Source organism: Barbus barbus (assembly GCF_936440315.1).
Source record: "Barbus barbus genome assembly, chromosome: 5".
NCBI lineage: Eukaryota > Metazoa > Chordata > Actinopteri > Cypriniformes > Cyprinidae > Barbus > Barbus barbus.
The window spans coordinates 11439400-11464344 of record NC_136733.1 but is presented as its reverse complement, the minus strand read 5'-3'; the positions used below and the strand labels follow the sequence as shown (position 1 = coordinate 11464344).

Below are 24945 nucleotides of genomic sequence, written 5' to 3'. Positions count from 1 at the left end.
AAGAAAAGATGGAATTACACTCTGCTCTTGATTGAACTGCTTTTGTAGTTTTAATAATTTATTTGTAACAAAAAGCGATTTTTACATTTTACTATTTGTTTTTCTTACTTTTGAATACTTATGTTTAGTTTATGTTATGTTTAGTAAAAATTAATACACTATACATTTGTTTCTTTCTTATATTTGTTATTTTTTGCATCGGTTTTTATTTATAATAACAAAGATCATATAAAAAAAATAGGTATATTGTGATTTATTAATCTAGTAATGATTATTATTAAAAAAAAGTGGGGGAAAAGATGTAATGTTGCTAGGTGATTTTGCTTTGGTAACTTCAGAAAACTTTAAATCAGGTAGAGGTTGCATTCACACCAGGAAAGTCCGCTAGTTCACTTCCTTTGGTCTGGACCAAATACAGTGTTTGTTTTGTTTTTTTTTGTTTTATTTGGTGTGGTTCGCTTTCAACCTGCCATTTTGCAGGGAAACAGAAATTGTAAACAAAACCACACGTGTGCTAAGGACATCCATTCATTGGTTCATCCATTCAGCCGTACCGGAGTTCGTTAGGAACCTCTTCAGCTGGGTCTCTGTACGGTTGTTTGGCCCACACCCGAGTGTGATTGCTGTATTCACACCTGCCCAAAAGATCCGCACCAAGGGGGGAAATGAACTTGAGTTCGATTCAATCAAACCAAACAAGACAGGTGTGAAAACACCCTGAATTTATTTAGCTGAATCCATCGAATTCAAACAGGTGTAGCTCAGTCATTTTTTGTCCGATTCTTAACAAATCATAAATCATTTTGAAGGTCTTTTAATGAAAAAATGAAAAATAAAAATAACTCATTATTGAAAATTTGCTCATTGTGACTCATTCTGCCAGCACAGGTCACATATGTCATGAAATATGACAGAGTTCAATTTATAATTACTGGAATTTACAGTAATACAGATGTCTGAAACTTAGTTTGTTACCTGCAACAATTCTTTAGCCGACCCCCTCCGGTCCACATCCATCTCCAGACAGCAGTTCAGGAAGTCTCGAAACAATGAGGATAGCCGCTCAGGATTTTGTAGCTCTGGAGTGCCATTTGTTGCAATTAAATATAGGGCCTATCAAAAGGGAAAACAATTAACATAGAACAATAATTATAATAATTTTTACACTGTAAATGTTGCAATTAAATATAGGGCCTATCAAAAGGGAAAACAATTAACATAATAGAACAATAATTATAATAATTTTTACACTGTAAATGACTAATTTTCTAAAAATAAAAAAAAAATTAAGGTAATAATTTTAAGGTAAATCTCAGAGGCGTCATGCCCATTCGAAGTGAGGGGGCACGTGCCCCCTCAGATTTCTGACCCAAGTGGATTTTGAATGCAGCTTCCAAAAGACAAAAAAATATTATATTATATTTGATACAAATCACACCGGTGTGATTAGATGGTTCAGTGCGGCACAGAATCAGCTGCTAAATTCAAATCTGTGTTTGCGCTTTGGCTGGCGCTGAGCCAGAGACAGACGCGTTTGTACAGTGCTGTATTATAACCAATCACACACAATTCTGTTGAGCTTATGAATGCAATGGCCAATCAGAGACATTCAGATGAGTCATCACTGAAATGCGGTGTTTTGTTAACTTGATCGCTTATGAATGTAAGTACGATATTCATTTCACAGTGTAAACAGCTTCAGTGATTTTAATGTGAGTTTTTTAGAGTGCCTGAACTCTGGCTAGACTGAATGAAAATCTTATTTGATAAATGTTTTTTACCCTCTGTAAAATAAAAGTGTTATAATTAGTATTGTTATTAAATTCACATAAAATGTTTTTAATACAACTGCCTTTGTATTTCATGGCATGACACCCATATCTGGTACTTAAGTAAAAAGTCGGGGTTTTATGTGTAGTCACCATTTATTGATCAAATAACAATCTATAAAGATGCAAAACGCATTTACTTGCACATATTTGAGAATCAAGATATTTCCTAATATAGTTAACATGTATTAATTACAGTACAATATTGGAAATATTTCGAATGAAAAGAAAAAAATAAATAAAACATAAGCCTATATCAGTTATACAGTGCTATCGTGGCTCTTCCCATATATATATATATATCTTCTTCTTCCTTATATATATATATATATAAAAAAAATCATTACATCAAACATAATGCATAGATTTATTAGTAAACTACCATACAATATTACAACCCGAATTCCGGAAATGTTGGGACGTTTTTTAAATTTGAATAAAATGAAAACTAAAAGAATCTCAAATCACATGAGCGTGTAGAGTCTTATTGAACCAAGACTCGTGCATACCAAAGAGGAAACTTAGTCGATTTCCTCCTTTCAGTCCGAAAGGGACCAAGCCTAATGACGCATCCCTGTCTAAGAGGATAACCATCGTCTTATCTCCTGAGACCATAAAAATAGGGAATATATTTGAGAAGAACATCTGGATGTCTTCTGGAACCTTCAGTGTTCGACCGGTTTTACCATAAATAAAAATGAACAGGGCAAAGACATTGTCATCTGGAGAGATTCCGGCACAAACCATCCCTGATTTCCTGACCATTAACGCAGTAATTCAATGATGTTATCACCTAGAAGAGACGGTTTTTACAACCGATGTCCGAGCTAAGAAAATCTCCAGGTCTCCCCAAACTTGATATCTTCATGACCTCGAACAACTCTCCTCTGCCCTCTGCACATTCCAAACTAAACGCGCCTTTTCTGCGTATTAACAGACAAAGAGACTCAAACCTTTGAATTAGAACATTTTAAAAGGGACAAATTATACTAGTTTGTGCTATTGAAGCAATATACTCGAAAACAATATATACAATATATTTACAATATATATTACGGTTATTTTCATGTAATTCATAAGCTTGCTGTGTTATTGGAATCTATGGTATTGTTGTAATCTTTTGATGTCTGATTTTCCCGATCACTATTGTTTAGTTTCACATGCTTGGTGTGATTATTTAGAATTAAGGATTGTTTCATCTATGGCTTAACCGCATAATAGATACAATGGATATATGTACTTTGGGTATGCAAAATATTTCATGCTTGATTTCGAATGAAAACTGATTTCATCAGCAATAATCTGATGTGGATGAAAGTTGACTTTTCTCATCATAATGCATGATTACAACACGAATAGAAATCTGCTGTCAATAATTTCTTCATGTGATAAAATAACTGAACAGATAATGTATGCACGGAAAAAAAAGCAGTGCAGGGCGGGGCACCGCGCCACAGGAAGAATCCGATTGGGTCAGTCGCCCGTGGGTGGATGCCAAATCAGCCCGTTAAAGACAGATACCCAACTTTGGCTCAGCTCTCTCTGCTTGCTCACGCGTTGTTTGAAACCTCGGTTCCTGCTCTGATCGCGCTGCTAAGCGCTTCTTGCCATTAACATCATGGCCGAGCATTGAACAACAACCAAGACTCAGTCAAACCTCTAAAGAAACTTTAACACCTGAAGCCGAAAACTGAAACCAACTTCCTAAGAGTGTCATCACTTCACAGAGAAACCAACCAATTGCGAGAGGGGTTCCCTGTGACGACACATCAGCCGCCAATTCAAACCGGGATTCCCTCGCAACAGCAAAGGAACGGAAACTCAGCTGAGAGCAAGTAAAATCAAACAATATTTCCTAATTCTGCTGGAAACTGGTTGTATTCATCTTTAAGAGTAAAGATAGTGAAGTTCCATGCTGTGATTCCCTCAGGTTGATGTTAGAGCATTCTTGAAAACGAGCATTAGAACCTAAAACTCTCTTCAGATCAAAACAATTCATTGCCTGCAATGTGTGTGTGTGTTTACGTATTCTGTTTTGTTAGAGTAGTGAAATAAACTTTGATTCTATTAAGAAATCGCTTGCCTGTTGCTGTGATTTTCAATCACTGGCAAAATCTCTGGCAAAGATCGCGTTACCGACGCTCAAAGTTTACTTATGCTAAGATTACCTAATATCAACATTACCTAATCAATTCATTAGTACTGTGGCCACGGAATTAATCTGAATTGTTAAGGCATACAGGTTTAATGCTTGCTGGACAAGTCGTTAATGAGGTATGGTTAATAAGGTATAAGTTGGACATTTTGATTAAAATCAATTAATAATATAAATATTGAATCTTAAGAATGATTCCCTAAAAGCTAAAATTAAAGTAATAGTTCTAAAATTACTACAAGCCAATATTTTATTCACAACTGAACATCGATAACATAACATGTTTAAACTGAGAAATTTTCCAATTTTATGCACAAAATGAGCTCATTTCAAAATTGATGCCTGCTACAGGTCTCAAAATAGTTGGGACGGGGCCATGTTTACCATGGCGTAGCATCTCCTCTTCTTTTCAAAACAGTTTGAAGACGTCTGGGTACCGAGGTTATGAGTTTCTGGAGTTTTGGTGTTGGAATTTGGTCCCATTCTTGCCTGATATAGGTTTCCAGCTGCTGAAGAGTTCGTGGCCGTCTTTGGCATACTTTTCGTTTAATGATGCGCCAAATGTTCTCTATAGGTGAAAGATCTGGACTGCAGGCAGGCCAGTTCAGCACCCGGACTCTTCTGCTATGAAGCCATGCTGTTGTAATAGCTGCAGTATGTGGTTTTGCATTGACCTGCTGAAATACATGTCATTTGGAGGGGAATATATGTTGCTCTAAAACCTTTATATACCTATATATCAGCATTCATAGTGCCTTCCAAAACATGCAAGCTGCCCATACCGTATGCACTTATGCACCCCCATACCATCAGAGATGCTGGCTTTTGAACTGAATGCTGATAACATGCTTGAAGGTCTCCCTCCTCTAAAGCCCGGAGGACACAGCATCCATGATTTCCAACATTGTCGTCTGAGGGACCGAAGACCACGGGCACTCAACAAAGGTCTTCAGCCTTATCCCTTGATTTCTCCAGTTTCTCTGAATCTTTTGATGATGTTATGCACTGTAGATGATGAGATTTGCAAAGTCTTTGCAATTTGACATTGAGGAACGTTGTTTTTAAAGTATTCCGCAATCTTTTTACGCACTCTTTCACAAATTGGAGAGCCTCTGCCCATCTTTACTTCTGAGAGACTCTGCCTCTCTAAGACATCCCTTTTATAGCTAATCATGTTACAGATCTAATGTAAATTAACTTAATTAGTTGCTAGATGTTCTCCCAGCTGAATCTTTTCAAAGTTCTTGCTTTTTCAGCCCTTTGTTGCCCCCGTGCCAAATTTTTTGAGACCTGTAGCAGGCATCAAATTTGAAATGACCTCATTTAGTGGATAAGAGTGTAAAATTTCTCCGTATAAACATTTGTTATGTTCTCTATCTTCTATTGTTAATTAAATATTGGCTCATGTGATTTGAAAGTCTTTTAGTTTTCATTTTATTTAAATTTCTAAAAACGTCCCAACATTTCCGGAATTCGGGTTGTCATTTTCTGTACACTGTAATAAAAAATACACTAATAATAATCAATAATTAAATGTAACAGCCTACGAATATTGCTAAATAAATGCATTTCATTCATTTCTTTTCAACAGTTTATGTCTTCCTATAGATGCTAAAAAAAAGCATGTCTGAGTCAGAGTGTCTGTGATTGTGTGCTGGTGCTGGTCATCCGATCGCGAACCGCGATTCCACACTACTACTCATGGTTGGTTAGGAAAGAAAATCTTTTTTTTCTGTAACAAATGAATGTAACATTATGTTTTGTATTCATGTCCTTTATAGCCCTGTCTAAACATTTTTCACTTCATACTAATAAATATGCAAAAAAATTGAGATTAATTAATATTTTTAAATGTTTAATTGGTATTATATTAAAATCAGCTAAAGGGCATTTAATTTAGTTTATATTTAATGCTACAGGTGGATATAAAAATAAAATAAAAATCTTTGTCATTATGATGAATGAATGAATGAATGATGCATTTATATAGCGCATTTTTAGTGTGTATTGCCGTACACCCAAAGCGCTTTACAATCATGTGGGGGTCTCTCCTCAACCACCACCAGTGTGCAGCATCCACTTGGCTGATGCGATGGCAGCCACAGTACAACGGCGCCAGTGCGCTCACCACACACCAGCTACAGGTGGAGAGGAGAGTGTGATAGAGCCAATCAAGTGGATGGGGATTACTAGGAGGCCATGATTGATAAGGGCCAGTGGAGGGAATTTGGCCAGGACACCGGGGTTACACCCCTAATCTTTACGAGAAGTGCCATGGGATTTTTAGTGACCACAGAGAGTCAGGACCTCGGTTTAACGTCTCATCCGAAAGACGGTGCTTTTTACAGTATAGTGTCCCCGTCACTATACTGGGGTGTTAGGACCCACACAGACCACAGGGTGAGCACCCCCTGCTGGCCTCACTAACACCTCTTCAAACAACAACCTAGTTTTCCCAAGAGGTCTCCCATCCAGGTACTGACCAGGCTCAACCCTGCTTAGCTTCAGTGGGCAACCTGTCTTGGGCTGCAGGGTGATATGGCTGTGGAATGATGTTCAAATCAAAAAGAACATGGGGTTAGGTTTTTGGAAGTCGGGGTTAGGTCGTGGTTAACCTAACCCTAAGGTTTTTGGAAGTTGTGGCCTAATGGTTAGAGAGTCGGACTCGTAATCCAAAGGTTACGTAATCCAAAGGTTGCGGGTTCGAGTCTCGGGTTGGCAGGGATTGTAGGTGGGGGGAGTGAATGTCCAGCGCTTTCTCCACCCTCAATACCACGACTGAGGTGCCCTTGAGCAAGGCGCCGAACCCCCAAACTGCTCCCCGGGCGCTGCAGCATAGATGGCTGCCCACTGCTCCGGGTGTGTGTTCACTGCTGTGTGTGTGCACGTTGGATGGGTTAAATGCAGAGCACGAATTCAAATGGTTTGTTTACTGTACACATGATTTTTACCAACAGGTAGTTTCAACCTGCAGAAGGTAAGTACCTATTTGAATCCTTGAAGGAATAGTTCACCCAAAATTAAAATTCTATCATCATTTACTCACCCTCATGTCGTTCCAAACCCAAGTCAAGCAAGTACGGTTGAGCTTCTGTTTATGCTCACTGATCTATGCAAATATGTGAATAAGAGTCTAAATCTAATCTGTTCATCATATTGTATAAAACATACAGTTCTCTTCAGAAAATTTGGACTAAACAGCTCAATTCATATTGCTTAGTTTTACAGTCAATGCAAAAAAGTATTCAGACACCAGACATAATTTTTTATATTTTTTTTTTACTAGTGGGTGCATGACACTATAGTTCATTTAAGTGGGAATAGCAAAATAAAGTAAACTGTGACATATTATACCAAACAATTCTTCATACAGTAGACTACCAGTTTAAGTTGATAAAAATTTGGGAACAAAAATTATTCAGACACTTTGACCTGACCATGTTTTGCTTAAGTGTTTTTTTTTTTTTTTTGCAAACTTTTTACACCACGGACTGAACAAAATGTAGCATTGCTTTGCAACTGGATGACCTAAACTGGTATTATCTAATTGTGTATCTGACATCATCAAGATGAATTTGTTCTGACACAGTTTAACTCAAATGACAAACAACAAATGTGACAAATATGAGTTGTTGTCATTTTATTACGATTTTCTAAACTATGGCGAATAAACTGTGATTAATGTTACTGTGTGTTTCTAGTAAATGTTCTCAGCTAGTTTAAATATTGAACTAATTTGAGTAAAGTAGCTTTGGATTAAGCAAAGTGACTGATGTAGCGTTTGGACTAAACAGACACAAATTTATTAATTGTATTTAATGAATAATCCAGCGAACCCCCTAACTCAAAAAATAAAATAAAAAAGCCAGTGTTAAAAGTTCTGTGGACAACCCCCGAAAGCAACTAACACCCCAAAAGGCTCAGTTACCAGGGCTACCATTTGATAACACTGGTTTTATTGCTCAAAGGAATGCGGGCAGAGCAACACTCACTTCATTTACCCGTAGGAAAGACACACAATGTCATAGAAATGGACTCTTCCCTATTCATTCACAGACAAACCTGAATTAACAGACATATCCTGAGGTCATTGTGTATATTATTACTGTTCTTGTATATTGTCTTTTGTGTTGTATACTGTTTAGGATAGAACCACTCGTTCATGTAATCTCACCTATACCATGTTTAGTATCTATGAATCCGTCTTCTGATGATCTAAATGAGTGTATATTAAATGTTGATATATATGCAACATTTTAGTGTTCTAAAAATCTTTAGTAGTTTTGCATCAACACCCAATCCCATTACATATGCAAAATACCATGCTTGAAGACAAAGAGTTTTAAACTTTCCCTCCAAAAGTGAAAGTCACCATTGGCTCTTGTGTTTGTCGCAAATTGTTTTAACATCTTACACATGCAGCTTCTGATAAAGTCAGATAGACTATAGCTTGAATGTGCCTTACTACGAGCAGTAAAAAGTTCTCAATGCTATAATGCATTTAAATTGTACGATACAAAACTAACCTGATATTAGCGAAGAAATCCTAATTTCTGTTAGTAGTAGAGCGTAAGACTGCTCTGATGAAGAAATCTTAGATTAGCTGCCCGTATAAATGGTACCAGAATAAATGAAGCTGATCATTTTCAGCTTTAAATGTGTAAATCTTCTCTAACAAAGAAATCCCAGATTAGTGGCATGAATTAATCTGCTTGGCAAAGAAATACCACTTGCAGTGATGTTAAAACTGGGCGACGAAGAAATCTCACTACATGATATTATTTTAAATGGTGATTTGAGCGATGTTCCTCATCTCCCTGAGTTAAGACTTTCTTGTAACCATCGCATATCACTGTAGTCATTGAAGTGATACAATTGAATAGTGAATTAATGGTATAATTCAAGCCTAGCTAACTAGTAATTTTCCATTGTCTGTGAAGTGAATGTGCTGTTTTGATTTGTGAATGAAGTTGTATGTGATATGTCATAACTGTAAGTTTCCTATGCATGTTTACAGCAGCAGAAAAGTGCTGCTCTGCTTGCACATGTTGTAAACTTGCACCGGCCTCTTAGCAACATCTGACCCCGGAAAGTGCGAGCAGGCTCTTCTGGTTCAATATGATAACAACACACGTCACAGACCCTTGTGTAAAGAAACTACTGAGTGTAGCCAAAGCTAACTCTTTAGCAGCCATACAAGCATATAAACTAGCCCTTTCCCTCAACTGTTAGCTGTTAGCATCCGACTAAAGTGTAACATCTGAACCACTCCTCTCTCTCTCCCCTCATACTTGGTTTCATTTCCTGTTTGTGCTATCACCTACTGTTTAGGCTCAGTTAGGTTGGCCCCTCCTCACATACTTTGTGTTATTGGTCCCACTTTAAATTAAGTGGCCTTAACGACTATGTAATTACATTTAAATGAATAAATTAATTAATACCCCTGTAAATAAATAAATTTAGTACAGGGGTGTCAAACTGAATTCCTGGAGGGCCGCAGCCCTGCACAGTTTAGCTCCAACCCTAATTAAACACACCTGATCCAGCTAATCAAGTCCTTCAGGCTCAATTGAAAACTACATGGTTTGTGTGTTGGAGCAAGGATGGAACTAAACTCTGCAGGGCTGCGGCCCTCCAGGAACTGAGTTAGGAACACCCCTGATTTAGTACAATGCACTTATTGTGTACATGCATGTATTTACATTGTACATATTTTCTAAAAATACCTGCATGTATTTACATTTGTAATTAATTTCTGTAATTACATTTACAATTACACTGTTGACCTTACACCTTAACCTACCCATAAACCTACCCATATCCCACCTCAATAGCAGCATAAGTGTTTTGCAATACAATTTGAACACAGTAAGTGTCACGAATCCAGGCCATGAACCTCCATTTGTTCACCACCAGAGGTCACCCGCTCACTACATGCACTACACAGCACATTGGACTCCATTTCTCATCATCCATTGCACTGACATCCAATCACACACGCTTTATAAGCCTTGGACTTCCTCTCTGTCACTGCCGAGTATTGTTTAGCATTTGTCACAGTCTCTGTCGATAGCTACTCTACCAAGCCGTTCCAAGTCTTGCCTAGCCTGTTTTCCTGTGTTTTTATTCCTGCCCATGTCTCCTGGATTAACCCCTTTGCCTTGCCGTTTGGACTCTGTTTTCCCCTCGTTTGGATCTTTGCTTGTACCTGGATTATCTCTCTGCCTCGTCCTATTGGATATTGTTCACTGATCGTCGACCCACGCTAGGATTACTCTGTGTCTTGCCCATGCCATACCTGTCTGCCGTCGTTTGATCCTGCCTGTCAATTGACTGTTTATAAATAAAAGTTTGCATATGGATCCGCACGTCTCACGTCTTGTTTGCCCCGTAACAGTAAGTACATTTTACTTATTTTTTGATGTAAGTACATAGTCGTTAAAGCCACTTAATATAAAGTGGGACTGTTATTTTTATTTTGACTTTATTCTACCTCTTTTTGATTTTTATTCCCTTTATTTACCTTTGTTTAGCTTGAATGTACCAATTCAGCTAAGTTGATTTAATTAATTCTGAAATTTTATTAAATCAATGTATTTATTTACTTTTCCTTTTAGTTTCCTAATGCTATTAGGACATTTCCATTTTACCTTTATATTAATGTAGTTATTTGACCATCACCATCTTCCCTATTGGTATAGGATTATAGCAGTTCTAGCAACTGTTTTCTCCTTAATGAGCCGTACAGGTTATTAGTAGCCAGGGAGGTGCGGTCAGGGTAGGCAGGGTAGGCAGTGCCTCACCAATGTTGACATTACATTTATTAATTCCAAGAGCTTTATTAATTCACCACAAACCACATTATTAATTGCATTTATTTTATTCCAAATATTAATTTTTGTAACAAAAACTTTCAGGAATACACATATAATATACTAATTTTGCCATTGTTTGCTCCTAAAAACCATTGTTTCATGCAGGAAATTCAAGGCCATGGCCATTGAGGCAGATGTTAGCAGTGCCTCTTTGGTCCATAGAACGTAGTTTACGTAGATTTGCGCATGCGCAGTCAGTTCTCATGCTGTCTTTAAGTATCACCATTGAGGCAGAGACCGAGTTTGCTTCATGTCACGTGATCCACTCGCTCTCACTCAATCCGCGCTTCCCGATACTTTGCATCTAGCGGCGCCTAGCGTTGGCTGTCAACCTAGTTCGACGGCTGTGAACCGTTGGATATTTGGATATTATGGATATTTATTACTTAAAAAGATTTTCAACATTGTCCTATGAAGAAAAAAGAGCTTTTTTGAAATTGAGAAATACACCCAACAAAGAGGACTTTTACAACAAAGTAACCCAGACAGCAACATAGTGTTGGCCCAGATCCGGCCCACATCTGGCCCGTGTGAAATCCATGCAGGCCAGATGTGGGCCGGATCCAGGCCAACACTGCTTGCTGTCTGGGAATTGACATCTTTGTCCAGAGGGATAGACGCATGGACTTCGTCTACAAATAAAAGTAAGCACCCCCTTTAAAACGTAAACTATTTATTTATTATTTTTAAAACCCTTATATTGGCTTGTGTGTGTTGTCTGATGGTGGGATATAGGCCTGCTGTGCGCTGACACCAAAATGTTCTCTCTTCCATACCCTGGTGCACCGTCACCTCTGCCACATTTGTACTGTATGTCTATCTGTGCGATTATGGTGCATTTCGTAAGGGTTAAAATGCTGTTTTGTAGTTCTCTTTTTTTAAATCCTAGTGCGCCGTCGCCAGATGCTCATTGCGTGTCGGTGTGTGCGCCTAGCGCAGTTTGTAGGAGCGAATAAGCCGTTTTTGTACTTTAAAGCTGACACAATGTTTTCTGACTGTAGCCTATTCAAATCCTGGTGCGCCGTCACCAGACCAATAGTGTGTGTGGCTGTCTGTGCGCGTTTGCGCATTTTGAAGGAGTGACTAGGCTGCTTGGCGGTTCGCTGACACCGCGCCGCCTCCCTCTCTTACTGTGTCCCGCACAAAACATTTGTTTGTTGTAGAAGTCATCATAAGATAGATGTGTCCATTAATTTGATTATTAGATTTGATTGTGCATTAGCCTCACATATGACTGACTTTGCTGTATGCAGGCAGCGATGTGATGATGCCTGATATGAATTTTAATTTTAGACTAATCATGATGATTTGTGAAAGCTAAATTGATCAAACATAGCATGTCTGCCACTGGTCCTTACTTTAAAAAAACAAAAACTTACATTTAACAAATTAAAAAATGCTCCAAATGTTTTTCTAAATTAACTTAATAAAAAAAAATGAAACAAAATAGTCACTTTGCAGTCATTCTTGAGACATGGGACAAAACATGTCCAGCAATTTTAACTGCTATTAGGTTTAAAAATAAAACATATTTTCAATTGTAAATGTTATGGGGATTATTAATAAAATGTATTTAACACCATTATCCGCTTCAATTTGATTTAATCATTATTATGTGAAATCTATGACACTTATTGTCTTCTCACTACATCTAAAACAGTGTGTCCACAGAGAAGGGTTCAATCATTCATATGCTATAAAATGGATAAAAATGATTTTTAATGATGAAAAAGACCTTGTCTTATGAAAAGTAACACTTAATAAAGTCTCATATCAAAGCAAGGTTGTTTTTCAGTGATACATGCATGTTTCAAAGTTGTGTCCCCACTTTTTGTCAACACCGTCAGACATTTATTAAAATGTAATAAAATCAGGGAATATCAGGGGCAGCTGTCACTCTAAAGAACCCCCTCGCCACAATCCTTCTCCGTAGAGTACATCACTGTCAGACAGGCTCTGCTAAGTTTTATAGTTTTAGAATATTTTAAATCCTAATGTTAATATTTCCTGCTCACAACCATGATATGTCAACACCATCTTCCAATTTCTGAGGAAATTATTTGAAATATTTAGATATTTTTATTCTCCTGAAGCAGGTTCCATTGGCATCTAGCATCAACAGAAAAAACTAAATGGCTACTTCATGAACTCTATTTGTTTTGAGAAAGAAAAGCCAAATTTGTCAACACGGTCAGATGTCACCACCGTCAGATTTTGTGTTCCAATAATATATCAAAGTACTTAAATGTGACTCTTAAATAAAAGCTTTATAAACAATAACAAACTCACTGTTTGTTGTGTTTGTTTTAATACAGTAATTGATTGATCCAATGTATTTGATAGTTAAAATGACAACAAATTCAGGTTTTCATCACCACCGTCAGATGTGTCAACTCCGTCAGATGAATATTTTGACAATATTTCATTATGATATTTTATATTTGTTGTGGAATTGTTGGTCAAATATGAAAGTGTAATCTATCTGCTAACATGAGAATGTGTTTTGAAATGTTAAAACATCTTGAATGCTGTTAAAGATAAAGTTGAAATTATATCACACAGTCCAAGGTAAAAAGCACATTGATGCAACCTCCTAACTTTTCTCTTTTTTTTTAACAAAGCATAGCTCAGTAGCTTAGTACATATAAGATACATAAATGTAGTTTCATTTGTCTGTGTACAAAGTTTCATTTTTTCAATTTTGCACCCTGTTTTGTCCCACTTCTCAAGAATGACTGTTTGACATTTCATACAAAACTGAACTATTTTAATAGCTGAAACAGTAGTATAAGCTGTTTTGGGAGAAGGGCTCGGGTTTGACTTTGGCCGAGAATTCTGATAAGCTGTCTGACACAGGCTGGGCTAGGGCCTGAGCATCTCGGGCCAGGGCCAGGCCATGCTAGAGCCTAAATTTTAGGTCCGTGCAAGGCTCTAGTGTTCAGGCCAGGACTCTTATCAAACTTGTGAAGTTTAGGGCAGATCGGATATTGTATGGCTGAGTTACAACAACAACTTTTTCAATGGAGAAACATTGATATTTGTCAGGCCGCCACAGACATGCCCTTTAATGAAAACTCAAGAGCTTCGCAATTTAACATTGCAAAGGCGTTTAGATTAGCCTGACCAAATGTAATGTTGATGTCATTAAATCTCTAGGAGGAGTTCATTACAGCATTAAACATGAATTGCCAACAGGTAGTGCTATGACTATAACTGAATAAGATCTCTTCAGGTCAGGACTCTTATCAAACATGTTAAGTTTGGGGCAGATCGGACATTGCATGCCTGAATTATAACAACTTCCTGTTTCATGGATAAACATAGAAATTTGTCAGGTCGCCACGGACACGCCCTTCAATGAGAACTCAAAATATTTCCATTTTAACATGGCAAAAGCCTTTAGATTACACTGATCGAATTTGGTGTTGATCTGATTAAATATCTGGGAGGAGTTTGTTAAAGCACAACGCATAAAAATGGCAAAAACAACTCAAAATTTGCTGAGAAAATTCTAAATAACTTATTGGTCTATCGATTTTTGTGCACGTAAATGAAACGTAGCGGAAGGGGATAGGTGGCACTGTCAAGCCATTTTGCCACACCCACCTCTGAAACATGTATCAGACATAAATTTTCACCAGTTCATGCGCGTGTGCAAAGATTCATAAGTTTTCAGGTATGTTTAGGCCCTCAAAATGCGATTCACTTTGGAGAATAATAATGAATATAGCTGCATGCAGCAATTATGGGGCCAAGCACTCCAGAGGCAAAATGAGGAGCTAAGCATGGCATGGAGCATCAGACCTACTGCAACAATGAGTAAAGCAAGTTTAGGATGATTTGAAGCAAAATGGCTGAAAAATCATAAACACAACTTCTGGTAATATTATGTAATGGCTTATCACATTTGACCAATAAGTGGCACTGTTATTAAATCGATGTGGTGTGTTCTGTGTGAGGTAACAATGGCACAAACAAAGTTTGGTGTCATTATGTCAAAGCTTTGCAGAGATACAGCCTCAGACATAATCTGGCATTATGCGTCAAATTTGTTGCGGTGCTATACAAAAACGGTTTTGTATATCAACACGAAATCCAAAATTTTTTGTCAGCATGGTCTAAAGATGATTTGATTAAATTTTGGTGAAAATCGGACCAACGGTCTAGGACAGGGTTCCTCAAATCTTTCCCTGGAGGTCCAATCTGCCGCAGAGTTTAGCTCCAACCCTGATCAAACTCACCTACCTGTGATTTTCTAATGATCTTGAAGACTCTGATTAGCATGCTCAGGTGTGTTTGATTAAGGTTAGAGCTAAACTCTGCAGGAATGGGTCAGATTTGAGGATGCCTGGTCTAGGAGGAGTTCGAAAAAGTAGGTTTTTAAAGAAAATCAAAATGGCAGGAAGTTTGGCTGACTATGGCAACATTGGTATCACTGTTCTCAGCATGACCCAAGAAATCTATTAATACCAGTCTCATTGGTAAAATTCACAGAAAGCTATCAGCATTTATTTGATAGTTCATTATAACTTTTGACCACAAGGTGGCACTGTCTCAAAAGGTTTTGAGTACTTTCAGGTCATGGCTCGATGGTACATACAAAGTTTCGTAATAGTACACCAATGCAATTGTAAAATATAGCATTTTATATCGCAATACTCTATAGTAGACAATGGCAATTTCATGTTTTGTTCAATTATAGCGCCACCAAGAGGCACAATCCCACCAAATTTTTATGTGTCCTTAGAGTGTGCCCATATATATGTGTCGTATTTGGTGAAAATCTCTCATTTTGTTTTGGAGTTATAAACATTTTTACATATGAGAAGAGAAAAAAATTACTGATGGCCGATTTTATTTGCATTTTTTTGCTACTTTCTAAATTTTGGCAATTGGGCATTAGCGTATAGCCGGCACGCTATGTTTTCGAATTTCCTATGATGGTTTCGTGCTGATTGGAGTAACGGTTTCTAAGATATTAGCAAATATTTTTTAAGCGCTAAAATGCAACGTTGCACAAACCATAAGGCAAAACCTGGCATGTTTGGTATCGCTGGACTTTACCACTAGGTGGCGCAGGCTCAAAACTTCTTAGGCTCTTTCAGGGCATCGTGCTGATGACTCATACGAAGTTTCATAACGATACATCAATGCGTTCGTAAAATATAGCATTTTATGACAAAATTCAAAATGGCCAGCACCCCAAAATGGCTGACATGGGAAAATTGGGTATTATTCAACTCAGCATGATGCACCGACTCTAAAGACCAGTTTTCTGATTTTTTGGCCAAACGATTCAGAAGTTATAAGCAAAAATATGCATTTTTTCATATCTCCTGACCACTAGGTGGCACAGTGCCGAAACACTGCAGGTAGTCTCAGGTCATGCATGTTATAACACGCACCTAGTTTGGTCTCAACACGCCAAATTGTTGCGGAGATACAGCCTCAGATCCATTTTCACGTGCTTTTTGTTGAATTTTTGTGAGTCATTCGAGAACGGTTTGACTAATTGATTTGAATTCCATACATTTTTGTCAGCATGGTCTGAATATGATCTGAGCCAAGTTTGGTGAAAATAAGAGAAACCGTCTAGGACGAACTCTAAAAAGTAGGGTTTAAAATAGCAAAAAAATTATCCTTATGATTTTTAAATTTTGGAATTCATTTGACATGGCATGAGACAAGGACTCTAAAAAAATAATTTTCCTTCTGTGCCTTATGGTTCAAAAGTTATTAGCATAAACATGAGTGAAAATTTGGACAAGTGGTGGCGCTAGAGAGTTTGGGTTAGAGACTTCAAATTTGCTATGTTTAATGTTGAGAATGTCCTCTATCAGTGTGCCAAATTTCACAACTTTCCCACAAGCAGTTCTATGGGCTGCCATAGACTCAAGAGCGGAAGAAGAATTAGAAGTAGAATAATAATAAGAAGAATTCTAACGGATACAATAGGTGCCTACGCACCCTCTGTGCTTGGCCCCTAAATATAGCTGCAAGCAGCGATCAAGAGCCCAAGCCACCAGTGCCAACGCCACACTGGTGCCATCAGGAAGATTGTTCACAGTGGGCACATGCATTTAACCCTCTGGCAGTCTGGTTGTTATGGTCAGCACAAAACAATGAAAGGGTTACTCTAGAATATAAAAGTGTGAATCTGACACACGGACACACACACACACACACACACACAATGGGAACAATATATAAAACTTGGGTAACACTTTATAAAAAAGGTTTTAGTTGTTAACAATACTTAATTCAATACTTAGCTTTCCTGTAGCTCAAATAGTAGAGCATGGCGCTAGCAACGCCAAGGTCATGGGTTCAATTCCCAGGGAAAGCAAGAGCTGATAAAATGTAAAAACTGTAACATTTTGTTTGTTTGATATAAGCATTATTATTAATATCAAAACTATATCTAGTTTTGTTATTATAATAATCTGTATTGAGCTATAAATGTGTTTTTGTTTTCCCTTTACGTATGTTCAATGAAATATATATATGCGTTTCATGGATTCTCGTCTGTGAAATACCACTTCTGGTATTTAGCTGATTACTTGACGCGGGCAAAATTAAATGGAAAATTATTTAAAATCGAATACTCAAATAGAATCGAGGAATTGTTGCAGCCCTAATAGAACGGCTAATCAGCTTCAGTTTGTTTTAGGAATCACTGCATTTAGGATTGTTTTGATGAAGAAAAAAAAAAAAAAAAAAAAAAAAGTATGATCTTGCTTTATAAAGGTCTTACCCTGAGTGGATTCTCATTCAGGTATGGAGGCTCTCCCTCCACCATTTCAATAGCCATGATACCCAGGGACCAGATGTCTACTTTGGGACCATAGGCTTTCCGGGTTACAACCTCTGGGGCCATCCAGTAGGGTGTTCCCACCATGGTGCTACGCTTGTTCTGCTCAGGTGTGATCTGAGCACAGAACCCAAAATCCGCTTTAGAAAGAGAAAGAAGGTTAAGATCTTGGACTTTGATGTATACCAGAACATTTCTAAAGAAATGTGAGTTGTGTTTGTAACACCAGTAATAAAAAGGCAGTTTAATAGGTTTGGATTGTGTTTAACTTACTCAGTTTCACTGAACCGTCCATGCCCAGCAGAATGTTATCACTCTTGATATCTCTATGAATCACCTGATTAGAATGGAGGAAATCCAGAGCCTGTAGACACTGTGAAGTCACATCCAAAAAGAGTCAAGTCAGATCACATCTTCATAGTAATTCAGTCTATGTATATATATTAAGGGTGTAACAATAATAAGGGTGTAACCGTGCCATCATAAATTATTGTACAACAATTATGACAATATGCATTGAATGCTCAGAACGCTGGAGTTTTGTTCTGCATGCTCGTGAATAAGAGATGGGCTTGTTGTGGTAGTGAGTGTTACCGGTATTACCTGGTGTTACCAAATACATTACTTGCCCACTGCAGTACTGACCCCACTGTCATTTTGACAAAGATATAGAAAAAAAATAGTTCAACTGTATCGTTACAATTGTAAACTGAAAGCATCTGCTCTGCTCCATACAGCACATGCTGCAGAGCCTCACTATTTGACATTAATCAATGCCTAATCAAAGTGGATTACTTTATTATAACCTTTGTTTAACCAGGTAAGTCAGTTGAGAACCAGTTCTCATTTAAAATGATGACCTGGCATAAAAAGCAGGTACAAAACAAAAGCATTACACAGTCACAAATAACAATTATAAACAGTGACATACTGTATAAGAACAAGCAAATAGCTAAAAACAAGTACAAGATCTTGTATTATTGACTGAATTAAATTTTTAAAGGAAGAGCGCGGAATGAATGAACTAAGCTTTAAGGTATACTGGCGATAAGGTCTTTGTCTGCGAGAATGAAGAGAATGCCAGTTCAATAAAGAATACAAGTGGCAATTGTGAGTGTTAAATGAAGCTCTAGTCACAAAGCGGATTGCAGCGTGGTAAATAACATACAGTTTGTGAAGGAGAGTTTTTGAAGCAGACCTGTAAACTACATCACCATAATCCAAAATTGGGAGCACTGTCATTTTAACCAGAAGCTGTTTCGAAGTTTGTGTAAAAGAAGATTTGTTATAAAGAAAACCAATACGAGTTTTAACCTTCGTGAGCAGTACATTTATGTTTGTTTCAAATGACAGTTTGATATCAAACCAGATACCAAGATATTTGTAGCATTTTCAGAGCCATCCACTGAGAAAATACTCAACATGTAGTCGATTTCTGTTAAAAACCATACATTTTGTTTTATTTGTATTTAAAACTAAATGAAGACTAGAGTTTTGAATGCGAGTAAAACTGGCCTGCAATAAAGATAATGTAGTAGTCAAGGAAGAACTAAATGCATAAATAACAGTGTCATTAGCATATAAATGTGCACGAGAATCACCTGCGGCAAGGGCAATGTCATTAACATAAATATAAAAAAAAGTAAAGGCCCAAATATGCTTCCTTGTGGGACTCCTTTAAATAGGGGCAGTGGATCTGACAGAAGCCTCTCCACCCTCTGATTGTAAATGACCAGAACAGTAACTCTTGAAAACTCTTGAAAAGAGATAGGCCCTTCCATGATATAAGATGCTTTCTTTAAAAATAATGGGTCTAATTCATCCAATCCAGCAGAATTATGAATATCCAGGTTGAGCAATTCCCCAAGTACATCGGTCTCTTGTATCGACTGAAAAGAGAAGGAGGGGGGCCTAAGGCAGGTGAATGAATACCCAGTCAACACGTTAGATCATGCGATGATCACAGTGACATGACACAATCCTCATACTGTGATCCTCACAGTGTGAGTAGTATGCAAGCTCAGTATGAACTCAAACTATCCTCATACTGCGATCCTCACAGTGTGAGTAATATGTGAGCTCATTATGAATTAAATTTTGAGCAGGTTGTAAGGAGGCAATTTAAATATCGTTCACTGGGGATAAGATCGTCTACATCTTGGATAAGATTCCTAAAAGTTTCGCACCTACAGCACACATTACATACATTGATGCAGAAACGCTGATGTTCTACATGTCTAAAGTATATAGAGATAAAGTCCTTATAAGCTCCTTGATTTTGTGTAACAATTAAAAATATAGCCTAATCTGCATGCACAAACTATAGTACTACAGTACAATTTATTTACATTTCTCTACATAAATGATTTTGCATTGGTATTTTTTCGGTCCTCGAGCCGGGATTCACACTCATGTTGGCACGCTGCCCACATGACAATCAGTGATGACAAGAATTTGAAGGTTTTAATAAAATGTTATTTATCAACGGATCAACGAACGGTCAGCAAATTTCGGCAGTGCGTCTTGCGTCATTAGCCCAGAAATAAAATTAGATTCAGTTCGGTTACTTCCTATGAATGAACAGGCTTAAAGAACAATTCGTTCAGGACTCGAACATCACTATAGTGATTTACATTTGTGTCAGAATCTTTCCACCGTGGAATTGCTGTTTTGTTCTTGAGCAATGGTGAGTGGTTTCTTTATTTGCTATTCACATACGCTGATATGATATTATAATGCCAATATGCACTGTGGCCTGGCCCCATGTTATCAAATTAGCCAGGTGCACGTATTAGCCAGGTACATGTGAACCAGCCATCTTGCCAGCTCAGCCAGGAACACACTACAACTGTAAGACTGATTATGAATGTAATTTGATACTTACAACTGATCACACCCAAACGCATCAGAGCCAGTTATGTTCAGTCAGTGTTTACAGTCAGCATTTAAAATCATAAGTGTGTTCTGTTCAGACTTACAATGTTTCAGCTAGTCTTTAAGTGTGTCCCTGGCTTTAGTGCACTATTTATGATTTGTGATACTTCCCAAATCAGATAATTACTAGACTATATTACTAACTCGGGATCATATTTCAGTAACTATACAAGCATGTTTTGTGGGAGCATGGATGCATGATTTGTTTCATATTTTGTTGAACTAATAGTTATTTTCACCTGTTAGGTTGATAGCAACTGATTGCAATTACACATTGTTCTCTGTGTTTCAGGATGTGTCAAGTCTTTCCAAGGGGACAAAGAATCGAAGTTAAGAATCGAAAAGGAGTCACCAAAACAACACCAGAAGCAGGATGTATCTGTCGAATTGAAATGTTTGTGCCAACACCAAACTGAAAATAAATCAAAATAAACAAGGAAACTGATTTGTAGAAATACTTTGAAGGAAATAAAATATTAAATTCTACATGTGTGTGTGTGATATTACTGACCAATATTAGAGAACTTTTAGATAACACTTAACACACTTAATTAACAGAATGAGTTTAACACAATGATATGACAGTGGTCTCAAATGGTGAGCTCACATTATGAGCACACAGTGAGTGTGCAGTGACCTCACAATGACCACAGATTGAGCGCACAGTGAGTGTGCAGTGACCTCATATTTTCACCATAGTATGATCACACAGTGAATGTGTTGTGTGGCTACACTTTTAGCTCACTGTGACCCACACATTATGACCACATCATGAGAATCATGTGAGCTCATGGTGACATCATTGTGAGATCAAATTGTTGACTGGGTAACAGATGCCATAAACACAGCCAACATTGACAAAATGTCTGTTGAATTGATCCACCATTTTGGATTTGTCTGTAGTAATAACACCATAATATTTAATTACAGTAGGCAAACGGGAAGAAATGTTTCCCATTGTTTTGATGGAATTCCAAACATTTCGGTGTCAAATGGTGTTTGAAATAACTTGATTTTGCCTGTCTAATAGAATGAGTACATTTATACCTTATAGTCCTGTATGACTGCCAGTAAGATATGCCATAGAGTGTGTTTTTGGCAAATAAGCTCAGACAAACCTGGACTGAACTAAGGGATAAGATGATTTTTTTACTTTAACCTTTGTAAGAGGGGCATGTTTGTTCAAAACAATTCTGAACAAGAATTTTAAATATGCCCAAGCCTCTTCGACTTCAGGAATAAGCCCAATTCTGTACCAGTCCATATCAGCCAGGTCATACAAGCAAGCCCGTTCATTAATTATTATTATTTTTTAAATGTTTGAAAACGAGCACCGGAGGGTTTCTTAAGGTGGTGTGCTTGCGAACACAGACTCAGGGGCGTTTCTTCCGAGGAGGCAAGGGAGGCAGTGTCTCCTCTCCTCAAAATTGGATGAGAAAATAATCGATATTACAAAAATAAAACAGCGCAAATATGACTACATATGATATTAAAAGTCTAAAACTCTTATATAAAAGACTATATTATATTAAAAGTCTAAAAGTATTTTTATAAAATAACACTGTACAACAGCGACACCCGCAGATAAAGTTACAGCAGAGGCTTGCCTCCCCTCGGTCCATAGACTTACAACAGAGACCCTAAAGCGTGTGTGTGGCTTTTCTGGAGGCTCATTGAGATGAATGGGGGATAGTCACGTGAGAGGAGGCAATGTCTCCATCGCGCTATAATTCAGTAGGGCCTGGCTACAGACATACTGGGAGAGTGGAACTCCACTCAAGAGCAGAAATACGTCACCTCCTCTAGCGACGCGTCTGCCATGTTAGTCAGGGCAAGACAATACGTCACCTCCACTAGCGACGCGTCCGCTATGTTGGTCCGGGTAAGACTGCCTTAAAAACAAATGGAGGTAAATGGAGGAGCTGCATTTTTTTCTGGTTAAAAACACGATAATGTTTACATTTATCAGCCAATTTCAGTGGTTTGTGATCTACATGGAATTAAAAATAACTCTCCAGTCTCCAGTTATTTATTTAGTTAAAAGAATGTTGTGGTCGATAGTGTCAAACGTGGCGCTAAGATCCAGTAGCACTAATAGAGAGATACAACCACGATCAGATGATAAAATCAGGTCATTTGTAACCAGGGCTCTGAACTGGTTCAAGGACTGAAAACGAAAACCGGAAACGAACGTAATTTTGACTGGAACAGAACCGGAAACAGAAATGAAATCAAATTTTATAGTTCCGAACAGAATCGAAAATTTGAAATGGCCATTAACCGGTTAATAACGTTATTTTATCGTTCCATTTAATATTTGAAATTTGCTGTCAACCAATCAGGAATTCAAGTAGTACAGACTATGCAAATGACTATGCAAATGACGCATCCAGCGAGTAAAATGCCCGCCCGCGCTCAGCTGTGAACTCTAGTCGCAATGGCAATGAATTCTGCTACCATCTGTTTTAATGGGAGGTAGCAAAATCTGACAGGGTAGCACAAATCGTCAGAACACCAGCATTAGAGTTTATCCGACGACAGTGTAAGATGGATTCAACAGATCTTATGCACCTGCAGCGCTTCTGTGAACGGAAAAAACACAATAAAACTATAGGCTTACATAAAAAGGAATATATATGCCTATACACTAAATATATTTCACGTAAATCATTGACAGATGAACAAAACGAACGAAAAAAAATATACTGAGTTAGGCCTACGGTTCATTGTGACGCATTCCAATGTTCTCGGAAAAGAAAACGAGATGGCAGAAAGTAGTTTTATTTTTATTTTTTTACAGTTTTATTTGTTTTGCAATAGATTAGTTTAGAATGATTTCTTGCTACTGTATACCAACCAGCAATGGTATGGCCATTTCACGCTGGTGCCTCATACGCACAAAGACATATTTTTGCGACATTGCAGCCAGTTCATTATCAAAATAAAATACAGTTAAAGGAACGTGTAAAAAGTTACAGTGCTCCGTTGTCCAATCTGTTGCGTTCAGCGTGACCACCGCTTCACTGTGCTGTTATTGCCGATGTGAAGGATGATGTTTTACGTCGATGAAAGTAAAAGCCATTAAATAATATTTTATTTTACGTCGAGAATATGGAAACATTTGGATTCGTGCCGAGTGAGAGAGGTAGGCATCAGTTTCACCTTTAATTAGTTTTTGGATCGACATTTTTATAGCCTTTTATAGCAGCTTTAAGTTTAGAGGATTTGTTTTGGAGAGAAAATAATAACTGTGTTTATAATGTTTGTAAACATTTTTGATTTACCGGCATTTTAGCCTACATCATTTCTAAATAATAGCCTAATAAAATGCGATGCGGCTTAGCCTTTGTTTTGTTTTCTTGAAACCATCTCTTTCCGTATTTTTTTTTTCTTTTTCTTTTTGTGTAAAGAAAACACTGTTCTTTATTATTAATATTATTTATTTAGTCATTTAGCAGACGCTTTTATCCAAAGTGACTTACAAATGAGGACACAAGAAGCAATCAAAACCAACAAAAGACCAACAATGTGCAAGTGCTATTACAAGTCTTGGTTAGCCTAACGCAGTACAGATAATTATTATAATTATTATTTTATTTTTTTAAATAAAAAGACATATAGATCAAATAAAATTAGAATAGAGAGTGCTAGAGTTAGAGGGTCAAGTAAATATGGAACAGATGAGTTTTTAGCTGTTTCTTGAAGATGGGTAAGGATTCGGCTGCTCGGATTGAGTTGGGCAAGTCATTCCACCAGATTGGAACAGTTAATGAAAAAGTCAGTGAAAGTGTTTTTGTGCATCTTTGGGATGGCACAATAATGCGTCGTTCACTTGAAGAATGCAAGCTTCTAGAGTGCACATAAGTCTGAAGTAATGAATTTAGGTAAAGGGGTGCAGAGCCAGTGGTGGCTCTGTAGGCAAACATTAATGCCTTGAATTTAATGCGAGCAGCTATTGGTAGTCTGTGCAAATTGATGAACAGAGGCGTGACGTGCCTTCTTTTCGGCTCATTAAAGATTAATCTTGCAGCGGCATTTTGGATTAATTGTAGAGGTGTAATAGAATTGGCTGGAAGACCTGCCAAGAGAGCATTGCAATAGTTAAGTCTGGACAGAACAAGAGCCTGAACAAGGAGTCGTGTTGCATGTTCCGAGAGAAAGGGCCTGATCTTCTTAATATTGTATAATGCAAATCTGCAGGACCGGGCAGTTTTAGCAGTGTGGTCTGAGAAATTTAGCTTATCATCAATCACAACTCCATGGTTTCTGGCTGTTATGGTAGATGAGCCTAACTGGAAGGTGAGATTGTGATGAAGCGATGGGTTAGCTGAAATTACAAGC

The 24945-nt window shown here is 37.6% G+C and overlaps 1 protein-coding gene across 1 annotated transcript in view; it reads right to left on the bottom strand.

Annotated features, from left to right (window-relative positions):
• Positions 1-447: 447 nt before the first annotated feature.
• The window catches only part of LOC306870222 (serine/threonine-protein kinase PAK 3-like), a 252637-nt gene continuing 228139 nt past the window's right edge, over positions 448-24945 (bottom strand). The window contains exons 13-16 of the mRNA XM_079417359.1: positions 17944-18043; positions 17614-17810; positions 976-1113; positions 448-635 (exon numbers count right to left, since the gene is read on the bottom strand). Coding sequence (XP_079273485.1) covers positions 630-635; positions 976-1113; positions 17614-17810; positions 17944-18043 — 441 coding nt within the window. The 3' untranslated portion in view covers positions 448-629. The remainder of the gene's footprint in view (positions 636-975; positions 1114-17613; positions 17811-17943; positions 18044-24945) is intronic.